The 25,527-nt window shown below is 28.0% G+C and overlaps 2 protein-coding genes across 7 annotated transcripts in view; one reads left to right on the top strand and one right to left on the bottom strand.

Moving 5' to 3' along the window:
* Window positions 1–25,527, bottom strand: part of LOC107444215 (ras association domain-containing protein 8) — a 376,108-nt gene that overhangs the window by 78,959 nt on the left and 271,622 nt on the right. The window lies entirely within an intron of this gene.
* Window positions 1,372–25,527, top strand: LOC107451554 (uncharacterized). Of its 6 annotated transcripts, none has more exons than XM_016067692.3 (8): window positions 1,372–1,714; window positions 8,122–8,361; window positions 10,283–11,805; window positions 13,430–13,560; window positions 15,813–16,094; window positions 18,591–18,707; window positions 22,679–22,933; window positions 25,168–25,527. In XM_016067692.3, the coding sequence occupies exons 2-8, from the start codon at window positions 8,174–8,176 to the stop codon at window positions 25,216–25,218; spliced, it is 2,547 nt and encodes an 848-aa protein (XP_015923178.1). In that variant the 5' UTR covers window positions 1,372–1,714; window positions 8,122–8,173; the 3' UTR covers window positions 25,219–25,527. The 6 variants fall into 6 exon arrangements, with proteins under 6 accessions (XP_015923178.1, XP_015923180.1, XP_015923179.1 ...); XM_016067694.3 differs by having other exon boundaries at window positions 1,406–1,714; window positions 8,163–8,361; XM_016067693.3 differs by having other exon boundaries at window positions 1,406–2,066.

The following is a 25,527-nucleotide window of genomic DNA, read 5'->3' as shown; positions in this document are numbered from 1 at the left end:
TCAAACTCACCAGAATTACTTAAAAGCATTAATATTTTTTGAAATATGGCAGATTAAGGTGTAGTAAGCAGCTGCAAACTTTGTAACCGGACCTAGAGCAGTTAAGGAGCTCGTTATTGCTTACATTTATATTGAAGATACCACCCATAAAATAAATAAATAATATAATTTCTGAACTTAAATATGCTGGTGAGTTTGAAGCAAAATTTTTTTTTAGTTATTTATAGATATATTGTTAAAAAAGGAGACATGATTGCTATATTTTGGAAGAATTCGCTTTTTGGCAGTCCTAATTTGGATAATTTTCACTTATTCATTACCATTTATTCATGTTGCAAATAATGCAGACGTCAGTGTAAACTTTTAGAATAACGAGCCTAAGTTAATTTAATAAATTATCATTTAAAACAGAGAATAAACTCTACGCAGTTAACACGTTGAACCAAATGGACTTAAAATACACCGGATATCGTAACCCGGAAGAAGGGCGGTAAACAGCCCGCAGAGCTCTTATTGTAGAAAACACCATCCATATGCTTTCCATTACAAAAATTCGTCAACAAACTTCAGCGTCTCCATAGATCAATCCTCTTGGTTGGAAGTTAGTCTCACTGCATATCCTTTTTTGCTTGCTAATCGCTTGGTATTAATATCCACATTAGAGGAAAATTTTCTCTCACGAAAAACTTGCCAATCAAATTCTCATCAGATGAGACTTTGATCGGCTTTTTTAAACTTTTACGATCTCAACACTCGGATATGCCATCTGGGGAGAAGACCTTTTCCTTGATTTGACCCCTCCCTTTTCTCTTTAGCTCAGTTACATGCGAATGTACATACTATAAGATTTACCCCTTCCATAATATTTTTATTATTTAATCATCAAAATTATTTTCCAAAATTTGCATGACCCTTTCTTTTAGAGCTTTTCTTAATGCATTAGAGTATGGAGAGTCATTGGAGAAGGAAGTACGTTTGTTTCTGTCTTGTTTTTCAAATAGATTAAACATTTTTCAGTTAGGAAACTATGAGGAACTGAAAGTTACACTCAACATAGTTATAAAAGAAAGCACCATGGAAATTTAAAAAAATATTTTTAACATTTAAATATGAAAAATAATAAGAAAGTGGAATATCTTAGTACATTCCTAAGCAGAAGGGGAGGGTCAAGACATGGAACTTGCTTCTCCCCAGATGGCATAATCGAGCATTGCGATCTCGATGGATCACTCACACTGCACGTAAAAAATCTGCAGTTGCGAATAAGAATCTGATTGGACAAAAATTTGCCAATGACATTCATGATTTAATCTCCGAGCTGGCAGTCATGAATTGTTTTGTATGCAGTGTGAATGGCTGTTTATCTGAATTTGAAATTTCTTTCATTCGTTGGCAATTTATTGTGACACCTCCTCACCTTACCACGCCCTCACCTCCTCCATTGATGATTTATTTATATTCTAATTTTCTATGAAGTTATGAATAAAATAACTAAGTTTTTATTGAATTAATTTTAGATTAGTATCTACACCAGAATCGTGGAATTATTGTGATTTTAAGTGTTAATCTTGCTGGTGATTACTATTTTATTGTATATTTTGCTGCATTGCGGTTTTTTTTTGTATTTATTTTTTTAAACTTATATTTATTACATAAACACAACTTAATCTTATTCGTGGACTGAACCTTTATGATGGATACTTAAGAATTATAGGTGAGAAATTTTTACTTTCTATAGGATGACCCCATGTCCTCATCTTGAACTTTGATTTGGCAAACACATTTCTTTTACTATTTTTTTTAGTGTTATTTTTAACGACACGTAAATATTAGTTTCCTAAAATATAATTTAACTTGTTGGTTTTGTTTGTATTTTACTACCGTAGAGATGCGTGTCTCATCTCGCATTCTTTTGTGATGAGCCTGTGCTAAAAATTCTACTCATTCTTACTCATGGGTTGTAAGAAAATGTATTTAAAGAATCTTACTAGTGAATAAAGCTTATTCTTTCCGTCTCTTTCCTTGGTATTATTGAAGACTAAATGAAAAACAAGAAAATTTCTACAGTAAGTTACAAAAGAAATGCTTCAACGCAAATATTTTATTACTTTTTAGATCAAAAAATATGAAAATTATTATGCTAATTATATATTTTTCCTGTTTCTAATAAAAATACAATTGAATGTGATCAAAATTTCTATAAATTTGGAATGTTTATTAATATGTTTCACTAATTAGTCAGTTTTCTAAGAGTTTTAAAATATTGATTATTATATGCTGTGTTTAGTTTTTTGTGGAAAATGCTATTTACTTCTTAATTAGTCAGATAAATTTGACTTAGAAATAAGTGTTAGAAAATATTTAAGTAGTTCAACATGGAAATATTCATTTTTGTTAATTGATATATTTTAATAAATTTACTGTGAGTGATTTAATAGTTGTTAGAAAATATATTTTTTTATTCAAAAAATCAGTTATATATTATAATATTAGTATTAATGAAACAAAATTAATTTTTAAAATTTAAATCAGATTTTTTTTAATGTTTTTTTTTTTTTAGGTTGAATGTTTGATTGGATATCAAGTTTTGAATGTTTTTAAATTATTAAACCTTTATTATTATCATTATTTGATCAAATTTGATTCATTGTTTTTATCCCTTTTCTGAATTAGTTTAGTTAATTATTTTTATGAACTTCTCCAATAATGAAAAAAAAACAAAAAAACGAGCATTTATTCTAGCATAACCAGACAATGAATACAAATTCAGAATATGAGAAAGACATATAGTGTCTGTCTTCTGTATTTCTACATACTTTGTTTTGAATGAGTATATTTTTTTTTTTGAAATTTGTAAGCAATCAGTTTGTGTGTACAAATATGTATATAATCTATATTATTTCTTTAGAAAGATTTTATATTTGTTCTGACCAGTCTATTTTTTAAAAACCAGAAAAATTATAAATTTTCTCATTGATACCATGAAACATATTATTGGAATAAAAAAATCAAGCGATATAAATAACTGATTTCAAATGCTCAGTTATAGTTTTTAATGAATGACACTATTATATAAGCAGTACACACAAAGTGAATGAATCGCAAACTCTAAACTGTTTTAGTTTGAATGTTTATGTGTGTTTTATAAGTGAAGTGATCTTCGAAGCAGGTAAAGACGTTTTACCGGTTCTATTAATTAATAGGCTCTGCTTTGTGTTTGTTTGAGAATGTGTATGCTAAATCTAGATGCAAATCGAACTTCTTTGTGTGCTTTGGAATCTGTTTTTGTTTATGTTTATCAGCAAAGATAAGGACTTATATTAAAAATATTTACTTTTTGGCTTTTAGCTCAATTAACAGTTAACTTAGATATGTCACAAGATGAAAACTTGACTAGTCAATGAAAATATTAGTTTCTACATTTAAAAATTTTAGTATTTATTGTTAGATATACAGATAGTTAAATTAAAAAAAAATTTGTCTGGTGTTTCTTTTTTTTTTTGTTTGAATTTTTAAGTTTTTAGAAAGAGTTAGTTGCGTAATTTTCAAAAAAGTTTGTTTGGTAGGCATAGTTATGATTTTATAGATAACTATCCTAATTTGCAATTGCAACAAACTATATGGAGCCTTGTTGTATGAGACGAATTCCTGCGATTTCCATAAGAACAGTCATTCAGTTGCTCCGGAAATGTCTTCAGTATAGCATTGTAACATTCCTTCTATATCAAGGCTTATTAAATTTAAAAAAGAAAAATGTTTGATATTCTTTCTTATACAAGCAAGAACAAAATGGTATCTTTTTTTCAGAGAAGGAACATCCAAAACACATTGGAAAAATATTTGTAAATAAACAGGACAAAAAATATGTATCTTCTTATTCGAGTTAAAACCTAATGCCTGAGAAATAGTTTTACTAAATTTAATGATATAACATGAAAGGCCTATTTAAACTTTGCATTCCGTAGTCTTAGAAATCGTATTACTTCAAACATTAAAATATGCAAAAAGTATACATAAGCTCACAATTTTATATCATTCAATTTTGCGAAAAAAGTTTTTTGACAACAATTTTTATCAAAAAATTTTACGTTTCAATAAAAATCATTATTTATAAGCTGAAAAACGTAAAATAAAGAATGCTTACGAAACAAAAAAGTGATTCTAAAAATTCCTCACATTAAAATAAAAAAACTTAATGTTTCTTTTTGCTTTTTTTTTTATTCATACTGGGATGTAGAAAATCATTCTACAGAAAATTATCATCAAATAAGAAAAAAATTATTTACAAGTAAAATTTTTTATTATAAAAATTGTTGCACTTACCTGCTTTATAAATCCAGAGAATTCCAAAATGATATGTTCTTCATTTTGAAAACTTTATTCTCAAATAATATATACATAGATTATCCCCTCATTACTTTAAGATGACATACTACACAATAAAATTTTATAATTTCAAGATCTCGATATCAATTTCAGTATGTAACTTAAAAACAGAATAGCTGAGTTCTAGTTGAAATGTATCATTCAAACTTAAAAATTACTTACCACAAAAACTTTAAAAATCTGTTAATAATCAACACAAATGATATTATTTCAAGTAATTCGGGTGATTCTTTATTGTTTTCCGAATTATGTAGATTCAGAAATATATACAGGGGTCTGCCCAGGCCGAATTTACTACCGTTTAGCGGTACCTTCACAAATTCAAATTTAGGAAAAACGGTAGTTTCACAAAATACTTTTCTTAAAATTTTATTTTTGTATCGCTTAAGAAACGATAAATTCATATTTTTACCATATTTTTGTGTTGATTTTTTAATATAATTTTTAATTCTTCACAAATTAATTCTAAAATTTCACAAAATCGGTACCTCTCAGAAAACCCTAGACAGACCCCTGATATACTATTCTATAACTATTACAGTTCTGCATGTTCTGAAGTTATATTTGTTCATTGGAATCAAATAAGCAATCTTCACTTTAATTTGTTATGAATTGAAGCGGAAAAAAAAGGATTTTACCATAATACTCACATCTGTAACAGTATGGAAGTTATCGGCTGCAAGTTTGTTGATAATAGAAAGATCAAAATTATTGAAATTTCTTCAAATGTTGGGCGCGTTCTGTTTCTGAAAGATTTACCAATGTACTGGGTCGTATGTCCTTTCCTTAAAGAGATTTTGCTTCTTATTTACTACTAAGAAAGTGGCGCCCGACTTTGCCAATGATTATGATAGAACTAAATGCCTGTTATTTTCAGGGTCCCGATAGAGGGTGTACTCAGGAGTTGTTATCGCAAATTCAATAACTCATAAAATGCGTAATAAACTATCTTTTAAATATTAATCCTTCCTTACTTTTTTTCTTTCTAAATTTGAAAGTTAATAGTTAAATCAAATGTACTTGAAATATTTTTATAAAGTTGTCAGTCTTTTTTTGCAAATCATGGAAGACAGCTGTTAAAAATCCTCTAATGAATAAGCTTTAATTTAATTGTTAACAGCTGTTTTTTTTATCTGTATATAAAAGGTTTTAAAATTTTATTATTAATGACTGTTTGTAGATTTATTAAATACCTAATATGAAAAACAAAACAATACAAATTAATAAAATTGCAAAATACGTTGCATTTAAGAAAAAGTGGTGAGTTGTATGGGAGTTTTGTAAATGTTATGACCACAATTGATGATACATAAAATGATTTCAAAATTATAAACATTTGAAAAATCATAAGTTCTTTTTCTGACTGCTTTGAGGCAGGGTTGGCAAGGTTTAGGACAGAATGGATTAGTCCACGGTTTAAACCGTCCTGTTCAAAACCCTTTTACTCAAATTATGTCACAATTTTATCTGAACAATATTTAAAAGGTAAAATAAACATAGAACTAATAACATATTGATAATTAAATCTACTAGAGAATATTTGTTTTTAGTTTAAAAGTATAATGTTTTATTAATATTGTTTGACTCTTCAATTTAAACATTAAACAAAGGAAGATTAATCAGTAATCTAGTTCAATTGGTCCTCTCATTCAATAGTACGTAACTGAAGTTTGACCTTGCCATACAGGTTAAGCTATTAGGGACTAAGTGCCTGGTTAGTCATAAACAGGTTTATTTATCTATAGTACTATTCAAGAATACTTTTGTTTCATTCATGTTCGATTCTTTTAGCATAGTGGTGATACATCACCAGTGTCAGTGACTGAAACTGATGTTATGCCCTTCAAAACTGTTATTGCATTTTTCAGTTGTTTTTTATTTCCAATTTAAACTAATTTATCTATATTTAAATTTTTTTTTTAAGTAGATATCTTTCTTATCATCCTATGATGCAGAAATTATAACATTTTTTTAAAAGAAATATTGGGAAAAGTAAAAGGCTGATTTTTAAACAAATTTAGTATTTTTAAAAAAAAATTATTATTTTTTAATATTGCATTGTTTATCCTGATGCGAAAACATTATTTATCAGTATTAAAAGCATATTTATATTTAAAGGATTAGGTATTCACTTTTGTGTTCAATGAATTGTGGAGCTTCAAAAATTATAAACCTTTTCCTATTATATTATTTTCCTTTAATAAGTTAAAGTAAATTGTATAAAAAATATCAAATATTTATTGATACATGTAATTATTATGTGTACAATGGTTACACCTATAGAATTTTTACCTTTTACCAAAGTTCAAGGTGTTGGACACTTTAAGACAGTTTTATCCAGTTTAAGACAGTAAGACCCACATGTCCTGTTCAAAACCAGTTTAGGATGTCCAAAACCCCAACCCTGCTTTGAGGCTGTTGACAAGTTAGGACTTATAAACCTAGTGCTGCATCACTTAGTAAATTCTACCTGGGTATATATTATTTTCTTTTGTTGTGTCTTAATATAAAATCAGGACATTTCTTAGATTTAAATTTTTATATCATTTGTTTTGAGTAATAATAATAATTATTATTTTTTTTATAAATAGCCCTTTTGTTAAGTTCATTGTAGCATGAATGTTAATTTTTTGTATTACAGTATCACATGATATTATATACAGTAGAATCCTAATTTTCTTCCATTATTCAAACTAGATTTTAACTGTGTAGCTGCTTATTCTGTGAAAAACTTAATTTCTGGAAAAGAAAATTTGTTTGCAATGGATTTATTTCTCAATTACAAGAAGTGTTTTATAATTGTGAAGTTGTAACAGCATTTTACATTTATTTTTGTACAATGTTTACTCATGCTTTTAAGTTCACTGATAACTTCTTATTACTTGAATTTGTCTAATAGATGTCTTGTTGTAATCTGTCATTTATGTGCCTTTCAAAGGTGAATTGAATAGTTGTCAATCTTATTATTCTACTGCCCTTGTGAAGTGTTTCAAATCTTGATCAAAAAGAAGGTTATGTTTGATTGTTGCTTTTTACAAAATATGCAATAATTTTGAATTATACAGTAATATCCCCCAAACTTTTTATGTTCATTATGTGGTTAATCAAACAAATTCTGTTCAGAATTTTCAAATTGCTACTAATTAAAATTTTTGATTTTTCCTTATTTAGTTTTACTTAAAGAAATTTACTTTTAGACAAATTTTTAAACTTATTTGATTTAATTATTTATTTCTGAGCAGGCTTATGTTTCAATTTTTACAGAATTAAAGAAAAAAACAATATTAGATTTTAAACTCATTAAACTGCAAATATAATAAAAATAGAAAGCCATTGTGTATTTTATTTGATAGTTTGATTTATTTTTTATAAAAAAGATTTCTTTTTTAAATGCAAATAAAATTTAATCATTAAAATTTTATTTTGCTTAACATACATTTTATATAATGATAGATAAATATATTTATTTTACCTGAATAAATTTTTTTGATTTGTTAGTGAGCTTTGTTAAGTTGGAGAATAATTTTCATGAAATCTCTCACAGTATTTTTTCTTACCCAAAGCTTATTTTGGCATGCTATTTTACAGAATGTCTAGTACTCGATAGTAGGTGGTTTTTGAGAGTAATTTTATCCCCAGAATGCTAGTTTATTTTATTGAAATAGTATACATGTCTATCATATTTACTTTTGCAATGTGTATTTCTTTTTTAATAATGTTTCAAATTTGTTTTAGGTGTTAATAAATTTTAAAGAGAGGCTTGAATCTTCCTCTAGATCTGTATGAAATGGCTCGGTATCTTGGACAAAATGATAGTTCTGATGACGATTTCAGTGATAATCTACAGCTGGCGGAACGACTTCGTATAAATCGAGATAAAAGCAATTTTAGAAAAAAGAATTTTCTGGACGATCAGTCTAGTTCATCTTCTAGTCTTGAAATGCAAAGTGATACTCTCAAGGATAACTCTGCTCGGTAACAGCATTTTAAAATTTTATTTGTTTTCACTCTTAATTCTAATATATATATATTTTATTTATAAAATTTTGAATTTTTGATTATTTTTAATTCTATTGTTGTGTGAGTTTAAGAACAACCTAGTTATTGAGTTGCTTACCTTGTGTTTTTTAAATTTTTTTTTAATCTTCTAGTATCAATTAATAATTGATATACTGATAATTTATATCAAGTAAATTGATGTAAGTGATATCCTCTTACAGGGTTCCCACGGTCCTTGAGAGTCCTTGAATTTTTTTTTGCTAAATTTAGGTCCTTGAAAGTGCTTGAAAAACATCTTAGGTCCTTGAAAAACTTGATAGGTCCTTGAATTTGTCCAATACTGCCGACGGCCCTTTTTATAAAACACCCGCGGATCTTTCTCGTTCTTTCTGTTTTGTTCCCGAGCTCTCTCACGTGGTTTTTAACGCCACCGTTTCTAACCGGGCTTAGCGTCTTGGTGTCTGCCAAGCGCGTTCAATGCGTTCGGGGCGAGAGAGGAGGTTGTGTAAATTATGGATGAATTATGTAAATTATGGATTTAGAGAAGGTTGTGTAAATTATGGATGAATAATTTCAGAAACAATGTTTAATAGAGGAGAGGAGGGGGTTATGGAATAGTCATGGAATATGGAATACCTAAGATTTAGCTCTGTCTTTCATGCAGCCTTCACATGGAAATACACAGGATTAAAGGATTTCACCATTAACACCTCATTACCATTATAGTTATAGATTGTGCTGAATATGATTTTGTGAATTAATATGTAAAACTAGTAGGGTTTTTAAAAAAATATAAATTTTAGTCCATAAAACATATACTCTCTTCCCTCTATATAGGCAAAGCATTTAGGTATTATATTTGAAATTAATTATTGCCACAACAAGCATAGTTGCTTCTAGTAAAATAGAAGAGAATAATTTTTAAAATTGGTCTTAGATTAAGGTCCTTGAAAATTTTGTTGAGGTCCTTGAAAAGTCCTGGAAAGTCCTTGAATTTCAATCTCATCATAGAGTGGGAACCCTGTCTTAACATCCTTTTTATTATATTAAGAAATCATTTTTTTATAAAATTTAATTAGTCAAAATGTGCTGTGAAAGAACCTGTTATTTAATAATTTCTTCATAACAACTTGTATAATACAACAATATTAAACTATTAATGAGTTTGAGTGTTATTCAAAGTAATTTAAATATTATCAAAACTTTTTTTGTACTTATTTTTTTAAAGTTGATTGATTAAATATTTTTATCCCCAAAAGTGTCAAATTTAATATTTTTTTCAAGTAAGGTGTTGTAGATTTTATTGTTTTATAGGTTGTAAAAAAATCTTATTACTTTTCGATACATTTTTCTTAAATTATTTTTGTTAAATTAGCTCCTCTAAAGCAATTCTGCGTGTCAAGTGAAGTTAGCTTTGTTGATAGAATAGTTCACTTGTGTTTCACCAAGTTGAAATTAAATGAATTATTAAAATAAATTTCGTTTTCAGGACTCTAGCCCAATGCGTTATACAGTTAGTGGTTGCTGCAGTGTTTTATGATTTGCATTGTAGAAAAAAAAATTTATGTTTTGAGTTGGTTTTATATCATTGCAATAAATACTAAACAAAATGTATTTTGTTTCAAATATTACATGTTTTGGAATTCATGTAAAAATGTTTGTAAATGCATGTTAATCTATTTTTTGTATTTTTTCTACATGCTAAATGAAAGTGAAGTTTTTTTTTATTTGTTAACATAGGATATACAAATTTATAAATTTCTGCATAATCACTTTATTTTTACATACAAGAATACTGAATAGGAGAATATAAAAATAACAGTTAACAGTGTTTTTTGATATTTTAATTGTTGTTAATGTATATGAAGATTTTATTTTACTTTCATGTGTTTTTTAGGACTTACAGTGCTTATAACAAGAAAAGGCAAAATGGAGATAAAAGTGTTGAATTCTTCGCTAACCCCAAGCGTACTTGTTTAAGCAACAGATATTTAAAATCTCCTGATAATCAAAATAAAAAGAAATCTCGGACAGAACGTTACCATAATCCTGATTTTCCTTGTACATCTGATAGTACTAGTGAACATATATTTGCTGATAAAACATATGAAGATCATCTTCATAATTTAGCAGAGGAGGAAAATCCTGTGTTTAACTCAAAGCAAGTTTCAAAAAGAAAATTCCTCAGTTGTTTAAATGAGCGTCCTAATGAAGATCCTGCCTCTGCTCAATCAAAATTGCCTCCATATCCTAAACAACATAATGAACTAAGTAAACAAACCAAAAATAAATATTCTACTCCAAATTCCCCTAAGCATTTCCTTTGGAGGGAGCCTCAAAATAACCTAGGTGAGCATTCTAGATCAACGGTAAATGGCACAAAAGCTGTTTCATTTGTTGCTCCTCAACGTCCAGATTTAAGTCAAGATTCACAATCTGTTTCTGACGGGAGCATTGTCCATTATGTAGACAGTGCTAGTGATGAGGATTCAAGATCAATATTTAAGAATGGGTCTTTGAAAGGTGGTAGACAGTCACCAGAATTATCACAAAGTACTAAAAAAGTAATTGGCCGTAAATTTAAAAAGGTTCTTGATAGTGATCTTGACAGTGACGATGATGACGAAGATTGGCCAACTAATAAGTCTCGGCCTCATCTAATATTTTCATCTTCTGATAGCGAAGCAGAAAGTGATAAAAAAAGTGTTTCCAAACCATTAGCTGTGCCAGAAAGCAGTGACCCTTATTTATTTCCTGTTAGTGATGCCTCTAGGAATGGTTTTGAAAGCGGCATAACAAGAAATCATCAGCCCCTTTGTTATTCTAGAGATAATTCTGTTGCTGGTCCTTCATCATCTCCAATTTCTTATTCAAAAAGTCCTAGGTCATTTAGAAATCGTAAACAAATTAGAACTAATGCTGTTTCTGAAATTGCTTCAAATAATTTCCATTCCAACAATGTGGGTCGAAGAGGGAGAAGCCGTGTTAATGTGGGAGAAAGATACACGAGGAGATCTGGTTCTCCTCATCCTAGGACATTGCCAAATTCTCATTCTCGACTGATTCGTTCGGAAGTTTCTAAAGTGGCTAAAGGGCGCTCTTTGACAGGATCACAAGCCAGGAGAGCAAATTTAAACCTTGCTACAACAAATCCTGATATATTTGATGCAGAAGATAGTAGTGAAGTAGAATTCTTTACAGCAAATTCCTACTCTGATACTGAAACTAGTGCTGAATCATTTGGGGGATTAACTATAAGTTCCACCATAAGAAGTCCTGAAAGTAATGGGATTATTTGTGAGCATTCTATAAATATTGGAAGTAGTGAGGATGAAATTAGTGTTGTTTTCAGCTCTCGTCCATCAAATGGAGAAATTGAGAGGCAAGTTATTAGAAGTGCCGAGCCTAGAAGAGCGTTAGGTTTGTTCTCTCTTTGTTTCGACGTTGATACTTTTTTAATTTAAAATTTTTAAATTATTTTAATTAATCACTAATGTCACAAGTTCTTTTACTCTTGTTACTAGAAATATTTTATAATTGATTTGGTAGTGAATGAATTTTTTTTTAATACTCTTATTTTTGTGCAATTACATTTCTGAAGTGATTACTTTTAACTTTTAAGTGGCTAGACTGATTTAACAGTGCAGATTAACTAAATTGTTTGATTATTTTTATTTCAGTCTTCATTGTTACTATAACTTCAGCATAAGTAATTTTAAAACATTGAAGCATTGATCTGACTAATAATTTATAGTACTATAAAGTTAGCTCTTATTACCTTAAAAATCATCAAACCATTTTTAAATCATCTGCAAGAATCTTTAATTATTTAGGTAATGTGTATAGTTGCTAGTAGCTAGTAGCATGGTAATCTTATCTTCTAGTATCATGCTACATAACTCATATTTTGAGTTCTGTTTTCTTGTAATCAGCTTATTTCGAAGTTAATCAGTTCAGAAGTTTATTTCAAGCACCAAATCTATTGCCCATGAACTCATAAAATAAATGATCTGGAAAGTGTTAAATTTGGTGAATAGTTTTTACGAAGTTAAGGCTTAAAAAAATTTGAATTTTGCATTATTTTTAACAAATTATTTCAAAAGTGTTCCTATGTATTTTTTCAAGATGGGTATTTACAAATACCTCAAAGCATCTATATTCTTCTCTGTTTTGTTATCACTTTATTTTTCTCCAGGCTGTGATACTTATGGGCAAGTAAAAGTAACATTTATTAAAACCTATAAATTTAATTTTTAGCATACTCCTCTATCAATAGAATAAAATTGTATGGATCATTTCTGCTGTTTCTTTCTGTTGGAGTACTAGGCGCCACCGAAATGCATAAACATTATCATAAAATTTTACTCTTTGTGATTCTAAACATTGTTCAGTTACAATATCATCACAAAATTTATTCTCAATATATTTTTATGTGATGCTGCCTAGTTTTAGTGGCTAATGAATTCGTTTGCATCCTGCTCTTGGGTATTCTTTTTTCCCTCTAAAATTTGTTTACCGGAACAGTTTCAATATAAGATATAATTTTAGAACCTGTTGTTTGAACATTTTTGCTCTGTGTTTGGGAGCTTAACTAAATGTTTGTATGTGAATAAATCATCCTTCAGTTTTGCACCTATTCTATATTTTGTTCCATTTTAATATTTTCACATGAGTAATTGGGTCTTAAACAGAGATTTTTTTTCAGTCATCAGTCAGATACTTTTTTAAAAAACGTTTTTGATTTAAATATTATTTGCTATTTACATCATTAAAATAATGTGTAATTGTGTTTGATAATTTTTTTTAAAAATTGTGTAAAAAATAAAAAAGATTCTAAAAGGACTAAACATTCTTGCATTTCTTTTCATTGTTCATTTTAATTGTTTCAGATACCGCAATTAAATTTCAATTTTACTTTGTAAAACTAAATTGGATTCAACTGTGTTAATAATTTTTTAAAGAGATAAACTGTATTTTACGTAAAACTGTTGATTTGTAGAATGACTGTATTGGTTGATTCTCAAACTGAACTACAATTTTTTAGGGAGGAGACGGCAAAGAGGATCTTGGAGACATCGCCATGATCCTGTTCAAGAAGTAGTTTCTCTCTCTCCTGACCCTGTAGAACAAGTTCGACAAGTAGAAGATGATGAAAGATTTGCTAGAATATTACAAGTAATCCATATTTCTAAATTTAATTATTTTTGTTTGCTTTTTATGATATTTATTGTTGTGTTATTTAGCAAGTTTCAAAAAATGAGATTTCAAAGGAGGGAGTTGTAAAAAGAGATTCTATTCAAAACAATGTTTTACTCTTAAATTGATAAATTGCCAATTAGGTTATATAAGGGGAGTTGTGAAAAACTATGAAACATGCTACAATTTGCCTAAGAGTAGTTAAAGAAACCTTTGGCATATAAATTAATAAATTGCCAATTAGATTATATACGAGGAGTTGTGAAAAACTATGAATAATGCTATGATATTGCCTAAGAGTAGTTAAAGAAACCTTTGGCATCTAAATTAATAAATTGCCAATTAGATTCAGAGGGTATTTTAGTAAACAGAGATTAGTAAACAGGGTAGATTAGTAGAGGGTAGATTAGTAAACAGGGCGCAGCATCCTGCTGCCCTTTTAGTCAAAAGAATCCACCTTGTTGCCCCTGAAGTAAATTAGTACCCTGATGTAATAGACTCCATACACTTTTTGCCCTTTCTTTCCTCAACCCTTCTTTATTTTTTCCCTAAACTCTACAATGGATTTCTTAAACTTTTGTTATTTTCAACTCTTTTTATTTAGTTTGTCATTGCTGTCAATACATAGATTTATATGAGAAAGGAAAAATAGCCGCCACACCCCTTTGTTACACTTGTCTTTGAAAGTTTGCAGTTACTTCACTATCATTAAATCATAATTATTATTAATCATTTTAATTATTAAATCATAACTACAGACACTTAAAAACATACATTCATTATTTTATAAATATATGCATGCATTTTAAATAAATTACTAGGCTAATTAGCTCATTAACTCAATATATATATATATATGTTAATTTATTAATAAAAATTAGTAATTAATATGATTGCTTTGCTACTTTTAGTAAAGTAAAAAAAAAATAAAATTGACAATGTTTTTTAATAGAACGTGTAAAGCCCATAGAAAGAAATTATTCCCTTTTAGAATAATAATACCCTTTTTTTAAACTTATGCACCCTGCCCTTTCTGCCTAGAATGAGCTCTGTAGATTATATACGAGGAGTTGTGAAAAACTATGAATAATGCTACAATTTTGCCTAAGAGTAGTTAAAGAAACCTGTGGCATATAAATTGATAGATAAGATTTTTATAAGTTTCTCTTTTTTTCAAGGGGTATATTAATAAATTTCTTAATTGACTTTAAATTTTGAAGTTATTTTTCAAATAAATGCCCTTTTTTTTTAAAAAAAAAATGAGCATTTAAATGTTTATATGTTATAACTTTTCTATATTCTTTTTTGGTTTTAGTCACTAAAAAATTCGTCGCCTAACATTTACGAAATTGTTTGTATTTTCATGAAAAAAATGGCGAGCAAAAATTTCTAGCCTAACCAGTACTTTTAAAATTGAAATTTCATTCTTTTTATTAGGTATTTTATTTTAATATGCTTTTCACAATTTTAACTCTAGTTATAATATGCAGCTTAGTGCCTAACTTAGTTGCTTTAATTTTGTTTCTTCACTTTATTTCATTGTTGTATTTTTCAAAAAAATTTCTATATTTATGTGGTAGTATAGAGCTTTCGGTCAAATTATTAGATGCACTATAAGATTCTATGTAAAATCTGAATTATCAGGTGTTACTATACAGCTTTATTGCTTATATGTGGCTGAAACCGGTTTACACTTGGTTACGCTCGTGTATCCATTGGTGAAATTAGACAATATCTAACATAAATTTGACGATTGGATAAATTAGATGATATATTATGTAAATATAGAATATTTATTATATTAGTATGTTATAATAATTAGACTAAATTATTAGACGCACTGTAGTGTTTAATTAATTACATGTTTTGCACGAGTTTTTAGGCAGTACTCTTATATTTAAACATACATGTAATGAGCTTTTATAGAGGAGATTTTTTATATACTTTCTATTTGTATTTATTTTTGATGTTTTGCATTACAATGCTAACCACTTGATACAAGAACAAAAAGAAGTGTAGTAATCCGGTTTCAGCAGCGTAGTAACAATAAAGTTGTAAAGTATCACCAATAATCAAGATTTTACATAGAATCTTACAGTGCATCTAATAATTTAGCCAGGCACTGTATGTGCATTTATATTATGTGCTAGTATACTTCATAATTTAATTCTTTCAGTAATATTTTTTTTTCTTTTTAATTGCTTTTCTTTATTAAAACTTATTTATTACAGGCTCAATTTGATGCTGAAGTTGATCCTGATTATTCACCTTCACCTCAACCATGTTCCCCAACCAGACCTATGGCATATTCTCCTTATGATGTTGTTAGTCCTGTAAATTTATCCTTGAGACATTCAGATAGTGATTTAAGAGATGATGATGATGCAAGTTGGATGAGAGTTCAAGATCCTTTTCCTACAGTACCTCCTTTTCATCCAGATTGGAGGAGTCTTCGTTTAAACCGTGTTCCGCATCGGCATACTCCACCAAACTTCATAGGGAACATATTTTATGTTAGTTTTCTTTTTGCAGATAAATAAATAAAAATAAGTAAAACAAATAAGTTTTATTTAAAATCATGGATTTAAGAAGCTAATTTTTATACTGTACAAAATATAACTATTTTAATGTTATGGTGTTTAAAGTTTCTTTTCTATTTGTAATGAATGTTTATATCTAGAGTTTCAGCCAGCAAGCAGTTGCTATCGAAAGAATTTTTAACGCTAATGGAATTTTACTTTGGTAGGCTCAGTCATATTTCTTGCCTTCTTTCTGATATGTTATAATATGCTGGCTTAAACATTGAAAATGTTTACAATTTTGAAAAGTATTTTATCCAAGTGGTTGTCGGTTAAAAAATCATAACTCTTGCGAAATTTCACTTGGAATAACTTTTTTTTAAAAAAAAATTTAATCACTATTATAATACTAGCAGGAAAAAGGTTGGCCTTCAAAAACTTCTTGCGAAGGCCAAGGCGCACCCAGGGCTGTCCAGCCATTGATGATGATGACTCATTATTGTTCAAAGGAGGAGGATCCATCCTAGAATTTAAAATTTGTGGACTATTGATCCTTTTACTGTTAATCTCAAAAGCCTTAAATTGAGCTTAGTTGATAAAAAAGAAAACTTAACCGAACTGACATCTGAAAACACCTTCAAAATTTAATTTGATTCAGACAGAAGCAAGAGTCCATGTTTGGTATACTGTCAAAAATGAATATCGTTTGTTAAGTAATAGGTTATTAAAATATTATTGCCATTCACAACAAAGTACAATGCGTGAATTTTTTTTCTTCTCCAATTTCTTATTTTTGGTTGTCATGTCAAAAAAAAAATATTCAAAATATACAGTGTGTTTATTTCAAAATTTGTCATTAGTACATTCAAATACATCAATTGTGTTATGGAGGGAGACATTTAGAAATCCACAGATTTAAAATAATGGTGTTGTGGTCCTCAAAATGAAATATTTTCCGCTTGATGGTCTGGGAGGATAGAAAGATTGTTGATCTATCTAGAAAATAGAGACAGGAATATAGATAAATTATTTACTGACATTCAAAATAGACTAGCACATTATAATAATAATAATAAAAAAAGATTTAATATTGATAAAAATTACATGCAACATTTAAATTATAACTTTTTGTGAGCTCTATATAAAATAATTCGTCGTTTATTAAACATATTTTAATTATATATACATATTTAGTTTTATATTTAATAGTTTAGAAATGCTTTTAATTAAATAAATATGTAGTTAGTGTATATATATATGGAGACTTGTTTTATCATGTGTAATTTTGAATAGTTTATTACCTTGATGCTTTCTGATCTAAGTTAATTTATTGTAAGTTTGTCTCAATAACTATGATATTAATTTATTCAGTGATTAATTTGTAATAAAATAATTTTAAACATTTTATTTGGAAATATTATGTGTCACATGTTAAATATTGTTTTCAAATAGTACAAAGTAATTATATATCAGGATATGATTTATATTTTACCGACCTTGCTATCGTGAAATGCCATCATTACTGTGAATGATTTTTACTTTACACTTTTGTTTTATAGCCAAATTATTTCTGCTTCTTACTTCTGGGCTATTGAGCTACATTCTATCTTTAGATTTATTTAAAAGAAATTAAATTAATATTATTGTTGAAATAGATATTTGGTATTATCCCGTTGACCATTTTTACTAAACCGATATTATCGCCAAAAGGTAGCTTCTGTGCCAATAACTGCAAATTTTATCATAATTACTGTGTAATCCTTGATTACGCGATTTAGTTTTCTTTAGCGTGTCGAAATATACTATTTTATTCTGCTGCATAATGATTTGAATTTGGGATTTGTCTAACCACCAAAATGATTTTTACTATAGATGGTTAGATTAAAGAATAATTCAATGTGTAATTATAAAAAAATAGACATTGAATCTCTTACTTTGTTTTGATTATGTTTAATACTTTTTTATTACGTATTTTTGCACTTTAAATTTTTTTTGTTATTATTATTAGATAAATTAAATGTGTTTAGAATGTTTATTTCAGAAATTGCTTTTCATTATGATGGCGCTAAAGGATTTGCCCATTTTTGCGAGTGTTGACTGGTCGATGGGATAGTCCCAAAGTACCAAATATTTTAATGTTATCTCTAAATAAAATAATTTTAAATATGTTTTTGGCATCTCTTCTGTTGACTTTAAAATTTTATTAATGTGAAAGTATTTAAAAATGTTTTGCATTATCCGAATTTTTTTATTGTTCCAAGGGCTATTGGCATGATTGCTAAGATGTAAATAAGTACTGCTATGCTTTATTTTTCTCTAAGCTATTAGTATTATAACTTTTTAAAGAATATTCAACATTTCTTTATTAACTTCAACATAAAAGACTTTCTATAAAAATGTCTTGCTAAATTTCTTGTTTGCTATTATTCTTAGCACTGCAATGTTTTTTAATTTGTTTATCTCTTTATTAAGTCTTTTTACATTTTGTAGAATAATCGAAGATTAGATAGAACTCGGAGGAGAAGACCTAATTCGATTAATCATTTATTAGAAGTGGGAGTATTCAATAGTCTTGATGATATTCTTTACTCTGATGATAGTTTTGAGGTATTTTTTTGTTTTACATTGATTAAAGAAAATTGTTCGAAATAACTTTTAGCTTACTGTTCAGATTTTCACATATCAAGAAAATGTTATCTTCAAGGTTTAAGGTATACATTTAAAATATGCCATTTTGTGAAAATCAATTCTAAATAAGACAAAAAATTGATATTTTCTAATTAAAATTTTTTTTCTTTTAACTGATTCATGTTCTTAATCTTTAATATCAATAGTGCAGGGGTGATTGTCAGCCCAAAAATCCTGAAAATTTCTTGAGCCAAATCACTAATGTTTCATTTCAAAAAATCAATGTCTTTATAAATTTAAATCGTTGATATTTTCAAAACATGAAATTCTAAATAAATTATATGCAGCATAATTTAAATGAATTAGTTTACTAATTAAGGTATGTATAAGTTTACTTTTATCTCTAATCGCATTTATTAATCCATTAGAAAAAATATTTATAAATGAAAAAGATGCCAAGTATAAATTTGAGTTCTAATATTTCTAAATAAAATGTACAAGAATTTTTATACATAAAATAAATGTGATTGATGATTTCCAGAAACTTCTGGATTGTGGTTGGTGAAAAATCCGGAGCACAATCATCTCCGATTGTGCAAATGTGATAACAAATTATTGTTAGAATCTTCTGGCCCCTCCTAATTTTCTTTTTGAGTTCAATAAATTCAAATGGTATTTTTTATTAGAGTTTTAATTTAAATAACTTATATGCATAATTTATAATATATAAATGTTGTTATAACTGTTTCTCTGTATCCATAAAATGACTGAGTTGTTAAATTACTTAATGAAATATGGAAGACAATAGAAATGTACAGTTTTCTTTATTCTTCTGAGGAAACAAAGTGATTTTGTCTTACAAGAATTAAATATTCCCTTTTAAGTTTAACAGCACTGCTGATTGGAAAAACTATGAAAACGTGAATAAAGCACAAATCTAGTACAGAAGTAGACATAATATAGGTTTGGTTCTCTAGACATGAAAATTTTCTCGATGTTTAAGCACCAAATCATCAGAAACATAGAGAGATAACATGTGCAAAGTGGCTTAACGTCGAGATTGGTAAAGGTTCTTGTCTAGAGAACCGTGACAATAGTATGTCTATTTCTGTACTTGATTTGGGCTTCATTTACGTTTTTCACTTTACATTAAGTGCTCCCTATCCTTTTGGATATTCTTTTACACAGGGGGAATTGTATTATGGGTGTACCCCGTAATTCTGGGTTTTTCGTGTTATCCCTCCAGGTCTAGGAGTAGGGCATGCGATTTTTTTTGCGGAATTCAGTGTCTCTCTAGACCGTTGATTCGCAAACTTCCAAGAATCAAATCTTATAATCTGACAAAATTAAAATTTTATGCGTTATCTAAAATTTAAAACGTTCACAGGGTGGCCACTCAAATCAGATTTCAAATTTCCCTGATTTTTCCAGGTTTTCCCGATAAAAATCTTAAAATTTCCAGGTTTTTATTTCTTTTTTCGTATAAAGTGTAGGATGTGTACAAGAAAAGTGTCTACATTATAAAATATTTTATTCAAAATGTTATTTTTTTAACATATCATTTTGGAAAAAATTTTTTTTTTGACAATTTGGCAAGATTTATTATTTATTTTTTAATGCTTTGGTACAAAATTTTGAATCAAAAATCATATATTGACCAACAAAGGAGTAAAATTAAATATTAATATATAGTTGGTTTTTTAAAAATAAAATATGTTATAAATGGTTAAAATGAAGCCCAGAAAATTAACATCAATGCAACAATTGTAACGATTTGGCTGCTAGCGATTCAAGAAAATGAGTGATTGGTTGGCTTTGCTGAGAAAAAATAATTCATTGGATGGAAGTACAAAAGATTTCAGAAAAAGAGTGTAAGTAAAAATCTATTATTAAATTATAATCAATTATTTTNTTGAGCCATAAATGGATTCAGCCCAAGGACAGAATTTAAAAACAGAAGCTAATATCCTAATCCCTTTTTCCACCTCCACCGGAATCTTATCTAAATTGCACAGTCCCATAGCGGTCAAAGGTTTCTACATTCGTTCAGCAACCGTGGGAGAATTTTATGTGGCATTCCAGTTTAACACTGTAATGGAGCAAATTTTGATGCAAGCAAAGTATCAAGCATGATGCAAGCAAAGTTGATGATATTTCAACTGTTTGGTGATACATTTCCGTTTAAAAAAAATGGGATAATGGACAAAATAATTTAAATTAAGAAAATTAGCAAATAATTTAAATTAGTAAGATTAAAAGAATTATCAAAGAAAAAATTTCCAGTTTTTCTTTAAAATTCCCTGATTTTTCCAGGTTTTTATCTAAATTTCCCTGATATTTCCAGGTTTTTTCCAGTATAAAAAAATTCCCTGATAATTCCAGGTGGGTGGCCACCCTGGTTCACTAAATCGCATTAACGAAACGTTTTCATACACGACTTCCGAAATTTCGTTTTTTTTCTTTCAATTTCTCGGATTTTTACTGTCCGAATTTTAAATGCCTTACTTTTCCATCCTTCTACTCCCTAATTTGTCCAAATGCTACGTTTTTAATCTCAAGACAAGATTTAGCACTAGTTAGAAAGCTAAATAGTAAAATGTTTCGTTTCTTTGCAGGAAAAAGTTTTGTAAAGCAATTTTTTTTTGTAATAAAAATCATTGAAGCAATCATTTTTTAATTAACACCAAAAATTTGTGCAGGGTTGCCTGAATTTCCCCTAACTTCATTCATGTGATCTGACATGCATCCCGGCAATATAGCACAATTCCCTTATATTTTTGTTTACATATTTACTTTATGCAATCTGACAATATTTTCTGAAGCTAAGAGTTAGAGCTAATATTAAATAAGTGAATAATTTTAATTTCTATTACTAAGTTAAGCATCAATGCATTTATTTGTATTATGGTGCTACATCAATTTTTGATCGAGAGGCTAGGCCTATCTGTATTCAAAGATTAAATTATCCCGTTGTGCTATGTATGCAGCTTTTACAGCAATTTCCTTTTTCCAAGACTCATGATGAGCCTTACACAAGAATTGTGTGATATTTTCACTAGAATCTTTTTGTAGTAAGATGTTTATGAGTTAACAAGTAAGATTTCAGTTCTTTTCTTAGAATGGTTTTGTGCAATTTTCAATATTCTGTTCAAATATATTTTATAAAGATTATTTCTTTCTGAAATATTATTTTAAATAAAATACCTTTAACTCTAATTGGCCTTATATAAATTGATATTAATAGCTTTCTTAGTAAAAATATTAACATTTCTATCAATAAACTCTATTTTAATCAATAAACTCTACTTTTTTTTTAAGTAATAGTGCTATATGATATTTAATATTAATATGATCATTTGAAACTATGCAGATGTTTTTGTTTCATTTAAAAATTCAGTCTCATTACTTTCCAAGATACTGGTACTTATTTGCTCTTTCTTGAATAAATCATTTTTAAGGCAGCATTCAATTTTGAATCATTAGCCGACTTTATTAATCTATAATTCTTAGCAAGCTTTGCTAAGTTTTTTAGCTTTACTGCTCACACTAAAAGATAACAAAACATACTTCTTTTCAGCAGAAATGGAAGCCGATGTGGTCAAAATTATCTGTGTGAGTAATAATATGAAGATGAATGAAATAATAAAAATTTCCATTTAAATTTGTTAACAATGGCAACTTTTAACTATTTAAATGTTTATTTCCATGTAATGATCAATTCTATGAAGTGAATATATTCATTATAAAGAGCGTTTTGTATTTAAAAATCGGTTATGTATAGCAAAAAGAAACAAAAAAAATTATTTGCCTATTTTTAAGGTGTTAAAAAAAATCTTTTTCGGAATTAGGTTAACAAAGGTATTTGTTTTAGAAAGGTTAATCAAGACTTTACTGTACTTGAATTATTATTTAAATTATCAATTATTTACTAAAGAAAAAACTTTTTTCAGACATTTTTAGGAATTGCTGATTTAAACGGTGATGTTCCTCGTGGTTTGCAAAAAAGTGAGATTAATAGACTTCCTACTCGCCAATATATTGCTGCCAATAACAATGCAGGCTCATCAAATGAGTTACCTCACAAAAGAGCTGGTTTAAATAAAGAATGCCAAGTTTGCCTTAGCGATTATGAAAATGGGGACACTCTTCGAATTCTTCCATGTTTCCACGAATTTCATACTCCGTGCATTGATCCATGGCTAAAGGTATTTACATTCTTTGCAAATTATCTTTTAAAGGACTTGTTTAGTTCAGGCCTTCAAATTGTTTTGATATTGAAAGTATTATCATTATTTAACATGGGTATTGCGAAATCTTTTTTGCAGCTCATATAAATAATTCACACAGATAGTGGATTTTAAATGTTTATGTGTGGAATATGTTACAGTCATGAACTTGTTTTTTAAATTTATGAGCTGAGGCATTCATTAAAGCCACACACTGTGCCCAATATGTTTATACAGTACAGTCCTAATTATCCGAGTTAATATGGACCACGACTAACTCAGATTACCGAAAAACTCGGTTAAAACGAAGAGTGTAAAAAAGGAAAGAGAAAGAGTAGGTATAAATGTAGTATATTTAAAAAATACAAAATTTATACGAGTACACCACACACAATTCATATTATAATTATAAAGCTTATTTAAAAACACTTTACGAGAATTAAAGAGTTTTTACTTCAGAAAGTCTTTAATCATTTTTTGTTTTACATTACTTTGGTGCTTTTCTGCAGCAATGTTTCGCCATTTTTTAGGGATAACAGGAAGGCTGGTGTCGCCTCTTCTTGTTGTTCTATTTTTCAACAGCCCTTTTGACAACTTTTAGTCCATCTGTATGAGAGATTTTTATATGTTGATTTTCATCGTTCCTGTCTTCATCTTCGCTAGATTCATTATTGACGATCATTTCATCGGATCAAGTTGTTAGATTTAGTTTTTCTGAGTGTTTGGAAGATAAAATTCAGATTTTTTTCGGCGGTAGTTTTAAAAATAAAGTAGAACAAAAATATCCTTGGAATATTTGATAGCTCGGTTAAAGCGGAAACTCAGATAATCGGGACTCTACTGTTATATTATTTTTGAGCAATAGTATAGATCAGATCAAGCAGGCAATGCTAACTAAAATATGTGATGCTGTGGGACAACATTAACATAATGTTGTAATCATAAATATGCAGGAAGTATTTAGATTAATGTTTAAAAGTAATATGAGTGACTTGTAACACATGTAAAGCTAGTCTTGCTTGGGTGCAGATATTAAAAATAAATAAGTTAAAATATACAATGTAAATAAATCTTAACAGATATGTTTATAAGATTACAAAACAAATTTAGATTTATAAAAAGAAAACATTTCTATTGGTTGTTGATTTTAATTGTTATTCTGAAAATTATTTTAAAAGTTTCTTTTATTTTAAAAATTATTTATATAAATTTGAAAGAAATTTAATTTCGCATTATCAGATGATTACAATTCAAGATTATGAGAAATGCTCCAAACTAGAGAAGCTACTTACTGTAAAAGAGTATAGATGAAAAAAAGATATGTGTGCTTCCATATTTTTATTAATATTCAAGGCAGTTCTGAGGTAAAATTAAAATGCTTCATTGGCCAAAAGTGATCCCTAGTTTTCTTAAATAAAATTTCTCCTTAGTCAGCTGTTTTTTTCCCCTTCCGTTTTTGGAACAGTTCATGATTTTTTTTTATCACTTAACATTTTAGTTGTAATTATATTTTTCTATATTACATATTTATATAACTTAAGTCTTTTAAAATTTGAGCTTGTTTTGTAGAAAAAAAAATGTAAATGTAGCAAATTCATTTTATTTGGCTCAGAGCTGTTAAAACCATGGGCATGGCCCTGCAACAAAGTGAGCTTGTAACATAAAACATTACTTAAAATTTTGCTAGAAGGTTTGCCTTCTGTAGATAAATGTTTGTCCTATGATCCCAGTAAGTACCCCTTTTATTTTTGCTACCAATTCGGGTTTTAACGCCACATGTTTGGCACAATATAGCCACTTTTCCCCTAATTACTTTAAATAAACAAGTTTAAGCATGACTCTTATGTTAACACATTTTTTAGTAGTTTCTGTAACTACCAATATTCATGCATTATCAACTGTTCCCGCAAGTTCTTGTATCATAGCAATTTATATCAATGATAAAATGTTTTCTGATTTTAATAATCACTGAAAAGCCTATCATAATATCAATATCGTGAAACATTTGGGCAACATGGATTCAAAAGTATTTTTATTGATTTGTGTTTTATCAATTTAAAAGCATTGCGTTCATTGTGTGTAACATGTTATATTTGCCCAATTGCTAATAATTGAAAAGTTTTTTACAAATTTCTAAATTTTATCTGTTTTGATTTTCTAATGTTTAATTATGTTTGAATAAAAACTTATACGGGTATACTTTTCTTTTATAGATCAATCATACATGTCCTGTGTGTAGAGTTGTTGTGGATTTAGAAGGTTGAATTCCCTTTTTATTTTTTGAAAGATTCCATATTATTAAGCATTCCCCTAATATTGCTGTGTGTCATGGAATAATTTCAATTTTATTTTAAAATAGGGAATTTAAATTTACTGAAATTCAAATTATTATTTTTTACAGTAATATAAATTTTCATAATACAATATAAAAGTTATGAAAATTTAGTGTATTTAATTTCATTGAAGTGAAATGTTTTGTTCATATCAAGTATGTACAAATTGTTTGCTTGATGTAACTTTAAGGTTGCTTTGTTTATAGAAATATTTAATAAAATTAAAGTATTATAAATTTA

This window comes from Parasteatoda tepidariorum, chromosome 8 (genome assembly GCF_043381705.1).
Source record: "Parasteatoda tepidariorum isolate YZ-2023 chromosome 8, CAS_Ptep_4.0, whole genome shotgun sequence".
Lineage (NCBI taxonomy): Eukaryota > Metazoa > Arthropoda > Arachnida > Araneae > Theridiidae > Parasteatoda > Parasteatoda tepidariorum.
Note: the sequence above shows the minus strand (reverse complement) of the source record. Positions and strands in the feature narration are given on the sequence as shown.

Excerpts from the sequence above, each read along its gene's own strand:
- LOC107451554 (XM_016067692.3), top strand. The coding sequence starts at position 8,174 with ATGGCTCGGTATCTTGGACAAAATGATAGTTCTGATGACGATTTCAGT. Across the intron at positions 8,362-10,282 it reads CTCAAGGATAACTCTGCTCG|GACTTACAGTGCTTATAACA; the intron begins GTAACAGCATTT and ends TGTGTTTTTTAG. Across the intron at positions 22,934-25,167 it reads GCATTGATCCATGGCTAAAG|ATCAATCATACATGTCCTGT; the intron begins GTATTTACATTC and ends TTTCTTTTATAG.